This window comes from Nicotiana tabacum, chromosome 17 (genome assembly GCF_000715075.1).
Source record: "Nicotiana tabacum cultivar K326 chromosome 17, ASM71507v2, whole genome shotgun sequence".
Lineage (NCBI taxonomy): Eukaryota > Viridiplantae > Streptophyta > Magnoliopsida > Solanales > Solanaceae > Nicotiana > Nicotiana tabacum.
In genome coordinates, this window is record NC_134096.1 from 67549777 (window position 1) to 67561898 (window position 12122).

General features: G+C 35.8%; 2 protein-coding genes across 2 annotated transcripts; one reads left to right on the forward strand and one right to left on the reverse strand.

The window, feature by feature from the left end:
* The first annotated feature begins 363 nt into the window (after window positions 1–363).
* Window positions 364–4841, forward strand: LOC107775308 (F-box protein SKIP14-like). Its single transcript, XM_016595031.2, has 2 exons — window positions 364–1991; window positions 3383–4841. The coding sequence occupies exons 1-2, from the start codon at window positions 1116–1118 to the stop codon at window positions 3926–3928; spliced, it is 1422 nt and encodes a 473-aa protein (XP_016450517.1). The 5' UTR covers window positions 364–1115; the 3' UTR covers window positions 3929–4841.
* Window positions 4842–10279: 5438 nt separating this feature from the next.
* On the reverse strand, window positions 10280–11333 carry LOC107775307 (TLC domain-containing protein At5g14285-like). Its single transcript, XM_075234435.1, has one exon. It carries the CDS (start codon window positions 11120–11122, stop codon window positions 10373–10375), a length of 750 nt encoding a protein of 249 aa, XP_075090536.1. The 5' UTR covers window positions 11123–11333; the 3' UTR covers window positions 10280–10372.
* Between the last annotated feature and the right edge of the window lie 789 nt (window positions 11334–12122).

Consider the following 12122-nt stretch of genomic DNA (forward strand, 5'->3'; position numbering starts at 1 on the left):
TTAATAAAAATTTCTGAAATAAATAATTTTTTCGGAATTTTTTTTACTTTTTCGGAATAAGTGTTGATTTTGTATTTTAATAAAAATTTTGAAAAAATATTTTTTTCGAAAAATAATTTTGACATGCTGGATTGCTTAGGTGGATGGCTAAGTAAGCAAATCTAACCCAGTTGGACTGCCATGTCACCTTCAATGGCAAGACTAAGGGTTTAAAGACATTTGTGATCCAAAACATAGACGATAAAGATATTTTTGATATAAAAAATAAACGGAGGATATTTTTGAGCTATTTGAAATAGCCGAAGAACATTTTTTTTGCCCTTTTCAGTTTAATAAATTAGCTCAAAATTCAAGAGGAACACTAATCTCTCGCGCCACACGTTCCCACCAAGAAAAGACATCGTAGATTCATAAAGCGTCTCTCTCTCTCTTTCTCTTCCACCAAAATTAGCAATTCTCAGACACAAAAACAACACCTACCGTCTACGTAACACGCGTGTAATAGTTCAAAAGTTCATTATTTTAAATCCTTCTGGGATTTGGGTTTGATTCTTTATCATCCTCCTCCTTACTTATCCCATTCCAATATCAAATCTGATTTCAATCTTCTCACATACTACCGTCTATATATTGTTGTATTGCGTCTTATAGCTGCGCTTTCTATTACCACTAGTTTTATTGCGCCAATTCCGGTATATTAATCCATTCTATCCGCTCGTTTTCCTATTCGTATTTGGTTTAATTTCTCCTAAATATTTGAGCTGCAACAAGTTTCTGAATTTCTCTTCACAAGAAACTTTTGGAATTTTTTGGTGTTTTTGTTTTAATCTGTATTTGAGAATTGAGGGTTCTGGTGTTCTCTTTTAGCCTAGGTGGGTGATACAATTTTATCCTTTTTAGGTTATTATTGGTGACTGTTTTGAGTAGACGCTATCAAAGAGGGATTCAGGGTTTGAAGTTTATAGTTCCTACCGCAACCTCAAGTTGATATGTAATAACTGGGTTCATAATCAAATATTTATAGATAGTTAGTGGATTTCTTAATACGTATACAGTGTTTGGGCAAAAGCTATTGGGTTCACGTAGGTTACAAGCTAGATCTGCACCTGGGCGCTATGGCCTTGAATCAAGAAGAAGGATACTTAACTAGGATCGGGTTTGATAATGGGTGTTCCGTGGAGAGATGCTTAAATGATAAAGTGGATGGGTTTAGTGATTTTTGGGGTTTGAATTGTGAAATGGGGGAGCTTTATGATTATAAAGGTGGAAAAGCTAATAAGGGTTCGGATAATATTGCTGATCTGTTGCCTCAGGATCCCTTTAATATGGATGTTACAACCAAAGGCACTGGTCTCTCGGCCATCGCTGGTTTCTTAGAGGATCTTGAGAATGATTTTGGGTTAAAGACTCTAGGGTTTATGTCAGATGAGATTGAGGTTAAGGGGGTGGACGATCATTTGCTTGCGGAACTTGATTTTGTATTGAGTGGCACAGTGAGAATTCATCAGGATGCAGGTAAGACTGATGGAAATTGTGAGCTGTTTGGAATGGATCTCAGCGAGGGATTGGAAGGTGGCCATGGTCTGATGAATGAGAAGACGGAGATTATGGATTTTAGTTATGAGAAGTATTGGATTCTCAGAGATGATTCAATGGATAATGATCAAGGGGGAATTAATGATCAGTCTGATATGGATGGAGGTGATCCTTCAGATGCACTGTTGCTGGCCCTTGGTTATTTAGGCTTGGGGGACCTTCTTGCTGTCGAAAGAGTATGCAAATCTTTACGTGATGCTGTTAGAGGAGATCCACTTTTGTGGAGAAGTATTCACATTGATTATCCATTCAATCCTAAGATCACAGATGATATTCTTATAAAGTTGACAAATAGGGCTCAAGGCCATCTTCATTCTCTTAGTCTCGTTTACTGCTTAAAGATCACCGATCTTGGTTTGAAGCATGTACTTGAGAGGAATCCCAGCCTGACAAAGGTCAGTTATTCTTTTTCCTAGCTAAATTTTGTCACTATCTCTTGATGGTTTTGCTCAATGTTGTGTCTTATAAGGTGTCATCGTATAGTCAGTAAAGTTGGCATGATTGGCGAGTCTCATATTTGAATTAAGAGTAACACAATACATATCTTCATGCTTTTATCATAGTTGTGCTGTTACTATGTTCCGTGCTCACTTTAGGAAGAGACATACCAAAATGAAAGGCAAGTTTAGTATGGTTATAGAACTAGCAATATCATATGGAATTTAATGTTTGACCTCTAAGACCTAAATTTTCCAAAAGCTGAGTATTGGAGAAATGTGGACGTTAAGCTAAATGTGCTGTGATATAGAAATGATCACATCATATGGAAAGGCAAGTAGCTGACATAGAGATAAACGAGAGGAAGTCACCACAAGATGGTTTGGTCATGTTCAACGTAGATCTCTAACTGTTCTTGTCTGTATGGCACTATGATGGGGAATGAGGTAGACCTAAAATTACAAAGAAGTAAGTTGTTCAAAAGATCTAAAATTCCTCCAATCCGTGAGGACTTACAGAAACAAAAAACAACAGAAGTAAAAAAGTTTATATCGTCTGCACCAACTAATTGGGATGAAAATTAGTCATGTTGATAGTTGGTACATTTACATCAGGCCTGGTATTTTAGGAGTTTTGTTTGTATGCTTAAAGATTTATATGTCAATAGAAAATGTAGACACATTAATTATTATAGGAACCCAGATTGTTGAGTATCGAAATAAAAGGGGTATAAAGGGGGTCCAAATGAAGCAAAGTGGTACCATTAGGATTCATGTAGCGACCCAAACTATCTTGGAATTGAGGCATAGTAGTTTTAAAAATATTTAGCAGTCCATAGGACATTCATTGAACTTTGTAACTTTGGTTTCAACACCAGTACAACTATTAACTAGAAGTGTATGCTGAGATTCCTCATTGTTTCATTCATCTATTTCATTATTTTACACCTATTGATGCGGAGATGCTTTTTATGGTATCTATTATGTCTTATACTGCTCTTCAACATGTGCAGTGTTTAGTAATCTGCCGATAATTCGAAATAATTAATTGGTTTCATTTTTAAATTGATACGCTTATGCTGGTAGATGGCATTAACAATTTCATGTACACAACTTTAGAAAGTGACAAACTGTAACAGGAATGGAAGGATCTTATGTCTAACCGGTTTTGGGTAGTCTTTATACTGAAGTGTCTGCCATTCACCTCCTTTTAACCTCTTGGGAAGTTCATTTACTCCATATTTCTTACTATAAAGTTCTTCATAACCTTGTATCTAGTTTTCAATTCGATTCTATTACTTCTTACTTATTTTAGTTTTCTGATTTCATGTTTGCCTGTGTATATGCAGTTAAGTGTCCCAGGGTGTGTTAGACTCACCGCTGATGGTATTCTGTCTAACTTAAAAGTCTTCAAGTCTGGTGGAAAAAACAGACTTAAGTACATAGGGATTCATGGAGTCTTTGGTGTGACAAACCAGCACTTTGAAGAGTTCAAGCTCTTAATCGGTGAAGATAATAGCAAGCTGCCAACTACTCGTAAGCCGCGGTTTTTGGGTAGTGGCCATTCTGATGATGACTGCGCTATGGATATTGAAGTTTGCCCGAAATGCCAGCAACTTGGACTAGTTTATGATTGCCCCTCAGAGAGTTGCCAAAGGAAGCAATCTGCCACTCAGTTATGCAGGGCTTGTACTATATGCATTGCACGGTGTATCAATTGTGGATGTTGCTTAGATAACCGTGAATACGAGGAGCTGATCTCTTTCGATTTGCTTTGTTTAGATTGCTGGAGAGAACTCTGGGGTTGCCAAGAGAGGGAGCAGAAAATGACCATTTTGCCTAAAACCACTGTTCTTCATAAGCAGGCAAGTTACCATTTCTACCTCCGTGGCTAGGATGCACAGTGTTTGTTACTTCTTTTTGGCTATGGGATGAATTCTGCCAACATATGTAGTTTCAGCTTCTGGGCAGACACTTGGGCTGGAGATGAAAGTTTAATGTCCAAATTTCCAGTTCTGTTCAACCGTTCCACCAACAAGTATGGTATTGTGTCAGATGCTTAAGTTTCCAGCACAGGATGGCACTTGAGTTTCAGGAGAAATTTGAATGACTGGAAAGTAAAGACTTTTTTCACTTACTTCAGATGCTGGAGCCTTTCAGATTATTCAAAACAAACAGGATACTCTCGGTTGGGCAGCAAGTAAAGACAAGAGTTTCTTTATCAGCAATTGTTATAGTTTATTAATGAAGCAAGTTGATCAATGGGATGATAACTGGCCTTGGAAGTCGATTTGGAAGACTAAGGCACCTGTCAAAGAGGATTCCTATTGTGCAATAGATACTATTTATGTGAGAATGACCAAGAAACAATAGAACATTTCCTCCTGCACTGCAAAGTAACTAGAGAATGCTGGGAATTGTTCCTAAACATCTACGGAATCTATTGGGTAAAGCCACTGAAGGTAAGAGATCTGATGGAATGCTGGCAACATCTGGCAACATCAGACAACTCCTAGAGCCTTGAAGCAGATTAGGAGGGCTACTTATATGTGTATATTCTGGACCATTTGGCTAGAGAGGAACAGGACATGTTCTGAAGGCCAGAAAACTCACATCTCCAGGATAAAGGATAAATGCCTCTAAAATTTGTTTTTAAAAAGTTGTATGGTGGATAGTCTTAGCCAATATATGGATTTCCTAGACTTAGAAAAAAGGAAGTAATTGACTGCATGGCCATCCCCTGCAACAGGTCTTTTGTATTTTTTTTACCATCTTGATACCTTAATAATAAGAGTTAATACCCTAAAACCCCCTTAAATTATCACATTTTGGTCAGTTTCCTACTTAAACTGTTCGGTGTCTTCAAAACCTCCCTGAACTATATTGTCTTTCATATTAAAACCCTCTCGTTACTGACCTGGCATAACGTACGTAAATATTTGCTTGGAAGCACGTGACAGTTCAAAAAAACTATCAAAATGGCCCTGACATAAAATTATGGCTAATTAGTCTAACCCTCTTTCAAATTTATTTTTTTAATAAATATTCTCCTTATTTTAGTAGTATCCACCTTTCTTCCTCATTTTTTGATCATTCTTCCTTATTGTTTCACCTTTAGTCTTTATTTTTCACCTTCTTCTTCATTTTTTAACTTTTTTTCTTTAGTTCTCCATATGGGTTTTTTCAGAAAACATTTCTCCCTCTCTTGTTTCTTTCGAAATGATTTATTCTCTTTCTTGTTTTAGTATTCTTTCATGTCCTACACATATTGTTGAAAGAATACCAATTTAAATCTTCTTATTAAACTCAACACCTTGTAGAGAATAAAGTTAATCTCTTGAACCTTCTTTATGTAAAATGAAATTAGAGAATGTAATTACTGGATAATTAATTTTTTGTTTGCGATTTTTTTTTGTGTAATCTTTTTTATGTAATATAAGATGCTTTTTAAGAAATGCAACACTATATGCCGTTATTTATATTTTTACTGTGCTAAAAATGAATATAAATAAGAACTTATTCAATTGGAGTCTAGCATAAAGCACAATCACAATTAAGCCTAAAATTAACACAGTACATTAGATATTATTTTGGCCAAAACTCCTAAAATTATCAATCATCCGAGATTAATACATCATGAGTAAACTATATAATTTTTTTTATACAAATCATAAGTTAATATAATTAGACATACGCATCTTTAAAGGTTCAACATGAAGTTTTAATATATAGGGGAATATAATTGGAAGGGGAGGTTTGAGGATACCAGATAGTTTAAGTATGTAACTGTCGAAAGTTTAAGTAGAAAATTGAAAAAACATGATAATTTAGGAGATTTTAAGTAGAAAACTGAAAAAACTCTAATAATAAACTTTACCCTATAAAAGAAAGATTTCAAACGGCAGTCTTTTGTCCCGAAGATATGGCACATAAGCAGCTGAACGCTACTTAATGGAAGTATCTTATGCTTTAGCTATGTGGGAATTTATAGCGCAAGCAATTTATGCCTATGTATTGTTCTCCGTACGACACCTGTAAGCAAATCTAATTCGATCGCTCCTTTACCTGGCTAAAGTAATAGTCCGGAATCAAAATGTGGTTCTTATGTATTCAAATAATCAAAATGTGTGAAAATAAAATTGGGAACCAAAATATATATATAACGCCCAAACTTAAGGCGCTATACCTTAACGGTCGTTTGCTCAGTTAAGTATAGCGCCCTATATATATAAAGCACTAACGTACCGCGCTATATATATTATGTGGGCCAACCAATAATTTTTCTAGGCTTAACTGACATAACAATAATTCAACTGGGTATAACGCTCATATTTAAGGCGCTATACCTCAAATAATTATACCCCCGGACTGATTTTTACTTTATTTAAAGAGGTTAAGGATTTTGTAAAAATCCATTCATAAATATTTTCAAGTCTTATTACAACAAATGTCACTAACATTTAATAAGTGGTTCAAAAAGAGGCATAAGGGTGAAGGTAGTTCAACAGATCCCCATAGAACGCGTCTTAATACTATCGATCCCTACCTTGAAAAAAATATGCTAGGTTGCTATAATGACTTGGTTGATGACAAGTGGTATGGTGTTATGCGTCCTTTGGAAAATAAGCCTATTAATATACACACTGATCTCAAAGTTGCAGGGCACATTATTGAGGGCGAAGCACACTCTACAAAGCCCGAAGGTATGCGAATTTGGGGCGAAAAACTACAGTGGGTTCCCCTTTATTCAAAACGATGCGATTATGAAGTACTATGTCGCTGGCATGGGCTTGTTGTGCCACAAGCAGTGTCTGCAACCTTCCTAACAAACACACACAAAGATGAACCAAAAGTGATTCGACATTTGATGAAGGAGATTCTAGAGATGGAAAAGGCATTAGCTGGTCATCATGCAATGGATTATCTTAACTTCCTGGGAGGAACGGAGGATCAGTACTGGGATTTAATAGAAAGTGAAAAATTGCATAGAGACGATAATTATCCTGTTTTCCCAACAGTTGTCGAGTGGGAGGGACTACTTAAGTTTCTACCACAAACCTAGAAATATTTAAGAATGGATTTTTACAAAATCTTTAACCTCTTTAAATAAGGCAAAAATCAATTTGGGGGTACAATTATTTGAGGTATAACGCCTTAAATATGGGCGCTATACCCAGTTGAATATTTGTTATGTCAGTTAAGCCCAGAAGAATTATTGATGGGCCCACATAATATATATATATAGCGCGGTACATTAGGGCTTTATATATATAGAGCCTTATATTAGGACGCTATACTTACTAGGCAAACGGCCGTTAAGGTATAGTGCCTTAAACTTGGGCGTTATATATATTTTGATTCCCAATTTTTTTCCCCACATATTTTGGTTCCAAATTCCCCCCCTCCCCCCCCCCCCCCCACACACCCACACACATTTTGGTTCTTTGAGTCCAAAAAAACCATATTTTGTTTCCGGACGACATGAGTAGATACTTCCTCACATGCTGGAACATTGAAGTGACTTTTTCACAGAAGGAATTTTACAGAAGAAAACTGTCAAGACCGTTTGCTCTTCTAGTTGTTGTTAAAAAGGCAGCTTTGGCCTTTGGGAAATTATTTTTATTTTGTCACGTCTTGTTCGTTCGCTGAACTTTAAAAGGGAAAAATTCACAACTACTCAGATGGAGTCCAAGAATTATCCACTTGCACGCATTTACAAGATTCGTCCATTAAAAATTTAAACAATATATATTGCATATAATTGTAACCCATGGTATATGACAGTCATAATCACATACAATGTGAATTTTGTACTATGACGATATACAACTAACTATTTGCTGGCTATTTTGTAAATAGTTTTCACCAAGTATACAACAACAATAAAGTAGAATCCCACTAATGAGGTCTGGGGAGGGTAGTGTGTACGCAGACCTTACCCCTACCCAAAAGGAGTAGAGAGGTTGTTTCCGAAAGACCCTCGGCTCAAGAAAATAAAAAGACAAAACGACAAGAGGAGACAACATTAGTATCACCACAACAATCAAAAAAAAAATAGGAACACCATGAAATGCAGAAGAAAGATGCAAAGCAAAAACGATAGCTAGTAAATAGGACATGCACTGAAAAGCAAAGTAGTAAAACACAACATTGTCACTAGCTACCCTAGACAAAAACCCTACGTGGCCAGTCCCACAATGGTACGAAGTAAGTCAAAACTCAACTACATCCTAACCTATAACTCTAATACTTGACCTCCACAATGGTACGAAGTTTTCACTAAGTATACATTATAGTAATAACTTTGAAATAGGTATTCTTTCGGGTAATATTTTTCAAATGCATGGGACTTTGCGTAAATTTCCCAAGTTAAAACTCAAAAATCTCTTACCATTTGCCAAAAAAATAAAAATAAATAAATAGTTTATGCCTAAGATTTACAGCCATGTCGTACATGCGTTTTGTAACATTGGCAGGAAGCAGAGCAATTATGCATCTTTGAATCCCCAATAGTGTTTTAATATTTCAATATTTCGAATATTGAACTCGGTATTTGCAAATGAACTTCAATATAAAGTTTCAGTTCCAAATAATCTTTTTTCAAAGACCGACTGAGTACTCATGTTAAATCCGTGTAAAGTTGTCCTTCGTGAGAGTAAGTGGTCCTAGTAATGTTCCAAGAAAAGCCAAACTGAAATTAGATTGCCATTACAACAAATTAATATATTTGACCTTTAAAAAAAAAATATCTTTGACCTTCGCTAGGGCGTAGCTACTCACTTTCATGTGCTCGCGAAGAAATCAATAGCACATCTCATAAGATTTTTCTTGTCAAATTAGTACACAGACTTCCGAAGGATTTTGAGACGACAAAGAGACAACTCTAATTCTAAAGCATACTGCAAGAACTTGTTGACCCTTCCCTCTCATAAGCAACAAATAAAGAGACAGACAGGAGTTCAGATGCAGCCTCAAGTTAGCAACCTCTAGAGAACAACTAAAGTGCTTCAGCCTAGAAGTTTTGAAATTGATGAAGCATCATCATATCTCTAAGCAAGGTTAACATCTATGTAACCCCCCCCCCCCCAGGGGCGAATTTATACGAGAGATTATAGGACATGTGAACCCATGATCTCTTCGTAAAATTAGATATTTAATGTACAACTGTTGGCACCATGCTCCAAGAAGGCTAAATGGTGTACTAGTTGAAGGTTGAGTTATTTAGTTGAAGGAATAGGGATCAATTCCCACCAAATACATTTTTTTCTCCAATTTTTTAGTAGTGCACCCATAAACTAGAAATCATAGATCCGCCTCTGCCTCCACCCCACCCAGGGCAACAATAGAAGTGAGAAGAGTGAACATTCTTCTCCATCTAAACTTCCATTGCCAAACACCTATCTCCGCCAGTTAGAGATCAAAAACTATATGCAGTCTGCAATCTCCACCAGTTAAATGAGAAAACAGCCAAGTTTATTTAAATTACACATTACAGGCCAGTCGTTTAAGAGCATAATTCACCTAATATCAATATAGGATTGACCAAGGCTTCCTAACAGGGGAGATTCAAACCTTGATGAATAATAAAATGACTGCATAGCACCTAAAATTTTAAATAGCTACTTCATTCCACCAAATCAATAATGCATACCTATCAAATTAGCCACACCCAACAAGAAAGAATTTTATGAATTGAATAATAGACATTATTACAAGTGTTGTTGAGACAATGCTGACTAATTATATTCTCTTGAAGGTGACCTAACCAGAAAACTATCACCAACAGCAAATGAACTTCCAAACTTGTAATATAAAGAATATAGGCTGGTGCATCAAAAGAACAATTCAAAGGATTCTGCCATCAATCTCAAAGTTAACCAAAACCTTCAATTTAATTCTACATATCACTTAATTGTTTCTACCTACTCTTTGTAGCTGATTTAAGAGTGTAAAAAGCTATACAGAAAATATAATTCTAAAGTTATGCATTCCAACACCCAATAGCAGAGTTAAAGGTAAGAAAGTCTATTCAATTAAACACCCTTTAGTCCGGAAATTATACTGTGCAATTAGAGCAAAAAACAAACTCTCTCATATATATAAACTGTTGAATCCCCTCTTAATAGAAGGGAAGCTTTTAGGTATAGTATTTTTGCATTTTTTTGAATCCCCATGTTAGAAATCCTGGCTCTGCCGCAGCAGCAACACCAATATACACCACAAATGCATAATGCAACAAGTGAGAATACACAAACAGCAAAAGATTTGATTTTTCTTCAATTATCATCTCATCCAATCAAACACATATATGCTTAATCTGTAAACATACAGTATTCAACTCACCTAACTTTACTCTCATGTTCCCTACTCCTTTCTCTATACAACTCAACCCAAAGATTGGAAATCCACAGTATACTAACGGAAATAGCAGTAACAACAACAAAAACCCAAGATATCCAAATCCATCTAGGTATCACATTATTAGCAGCCCCACTAAGATAATAAACAAACATCCTATACACAAAATACGGCCCAGCAATACCTCTGACCAACGAATACAGAACATAAAACGGAGGCGAAAGTAAAGCATAAACCTTAGCAGCGAACTCCACGTCCGATTTCCGAGCATTCGCGAGAGTCCACGTGTTCTGTATGAAGCTAGTAACTTCCGCAAGAATCAAAAGCACGAGAATCGCATACGCGCCGTGGTACACCACGTACCGACACGTGACGAACACGAACAGGGTGGCGAGGTGGTGGCCGATGAAGAGAACATCACTAGGGCAAAAAATTAAGTAGTGGGTGAGGTCCATTAAGAAATAGGAAATGCTGTAGTCAAGGACGAGGTTTTGTACAGGGGTGTTGGGCGAGTGAAAGTCACGATCTGGGTCGGCGAGTAGGGAAGTAACGGCGAAGAATACGGCGGGGGTGCCGTGGAGTAAGGAGATGGCGCAGCTGGAAGCTTCTGGACGGAGCTTGGGTTTCCATGAACGGAAGATGATGAAGTAAGCAACGAGGTAAATGATGAGAAAAAAAGTGAAGAAAGAGAGGAGATTAGGAATTGAAGAAAAGAGAATTGGAGCTTCCATATGAATGAGAGAAATAGAATTTGGGAATTTGATAATTTGGTTGATTGAATGAATGATTGGGAAATTGAGAATTAGGGGAGATGTTAGGGTTTTATAGGAAAGAAATTGAGACGTAAGTTGGAGGAGGAAAGAGGAAAATAGGTAGGGACGGAGGAGTTTGGTATGAATTTGGACAAATTGTGCTTCTCGAGGAGAAGTAAGATTCCAAAAAGTGCAATTTCCACCCAGCCAATAAGCCTGTAGTTCGTCTATTTTATGTCCTACTGCATTCTTGTAATGGAAAAGCATTTACTTTAAAAAACAATAATTAATTACAAAAGTATCCGACGTAAGATTCGAAAATCTATTTGAATTTGTGACCTATAAATCATAGGAATTTTATCGTTGCTTCAAGGTTTTCTTTATTAAGATTAGATAATTTTTGTTAGAAACTAAAATATAGAGTACTTGAAATTGTATTTAACGAACAGTCTAAAATTTAATTTTCTCAAAAAATAATGTTATGTTTTGTGCACTAATTGTATATCCTATATTGATTATAAACTATAAATATAATTTATTTTTAGTTACATGTAATTATTCATAGTAAATTTGATATGACAACTTTAACAAATAAAGTAAATTATTTGTAATAACTTAAAAATAAGATAAATAATCCATTTAACAAGCTAAAATACATATATAGTGTAAATACTTAATACATTGTAAGTGTATTAATTTACTTATACTAAATCATGTGAATTATTATACTTGAGTAGTGAATTAAAATTTAAAAAATGAATAAACTGACTAAGATAGATTATAAAATTTACAAAAGACACATACTATGTATCGATAGATTTGATACAAATATCACGAGCGAGTTAATTTTTCGATCGTATAATACGTACACCTTTCAGACTTTTCTCATGTGGGAACTTAATGATATGGCCTTTTGGTATTTTCTTCTTTCCCTCTTTTATAGGCTATGATCACTTTTGCAGCAATGATCCATCGAGCA

What these genes read in the sequence shown, in the direction of transcription:
- LOC107775308 (XM_016595031.2), top strand. Translation starts at nt 1,116, where the DNA reads ATGGCCTTGAATCAAGAAGAAGGATACTTAACTAGGATCGGGTTTGAT. An exon ending in GGAATCCCAGCCTGACAAAG is followed by an intron (nt 1,992 to 3,382) that starts GTCAGTTATTCT and finishes GTGTATATGCAG; the next exon opens with TTAAGTGTCCCAGGGTGTGT.
- LOC107775307 (XM_075234435.1), bottom strand. Translation starts at nt 11,122, where the DNA reads ATGGAAGCTCCAATTCTCTTTTCTTCAATTCCTAATCTCCTCTCTTTC.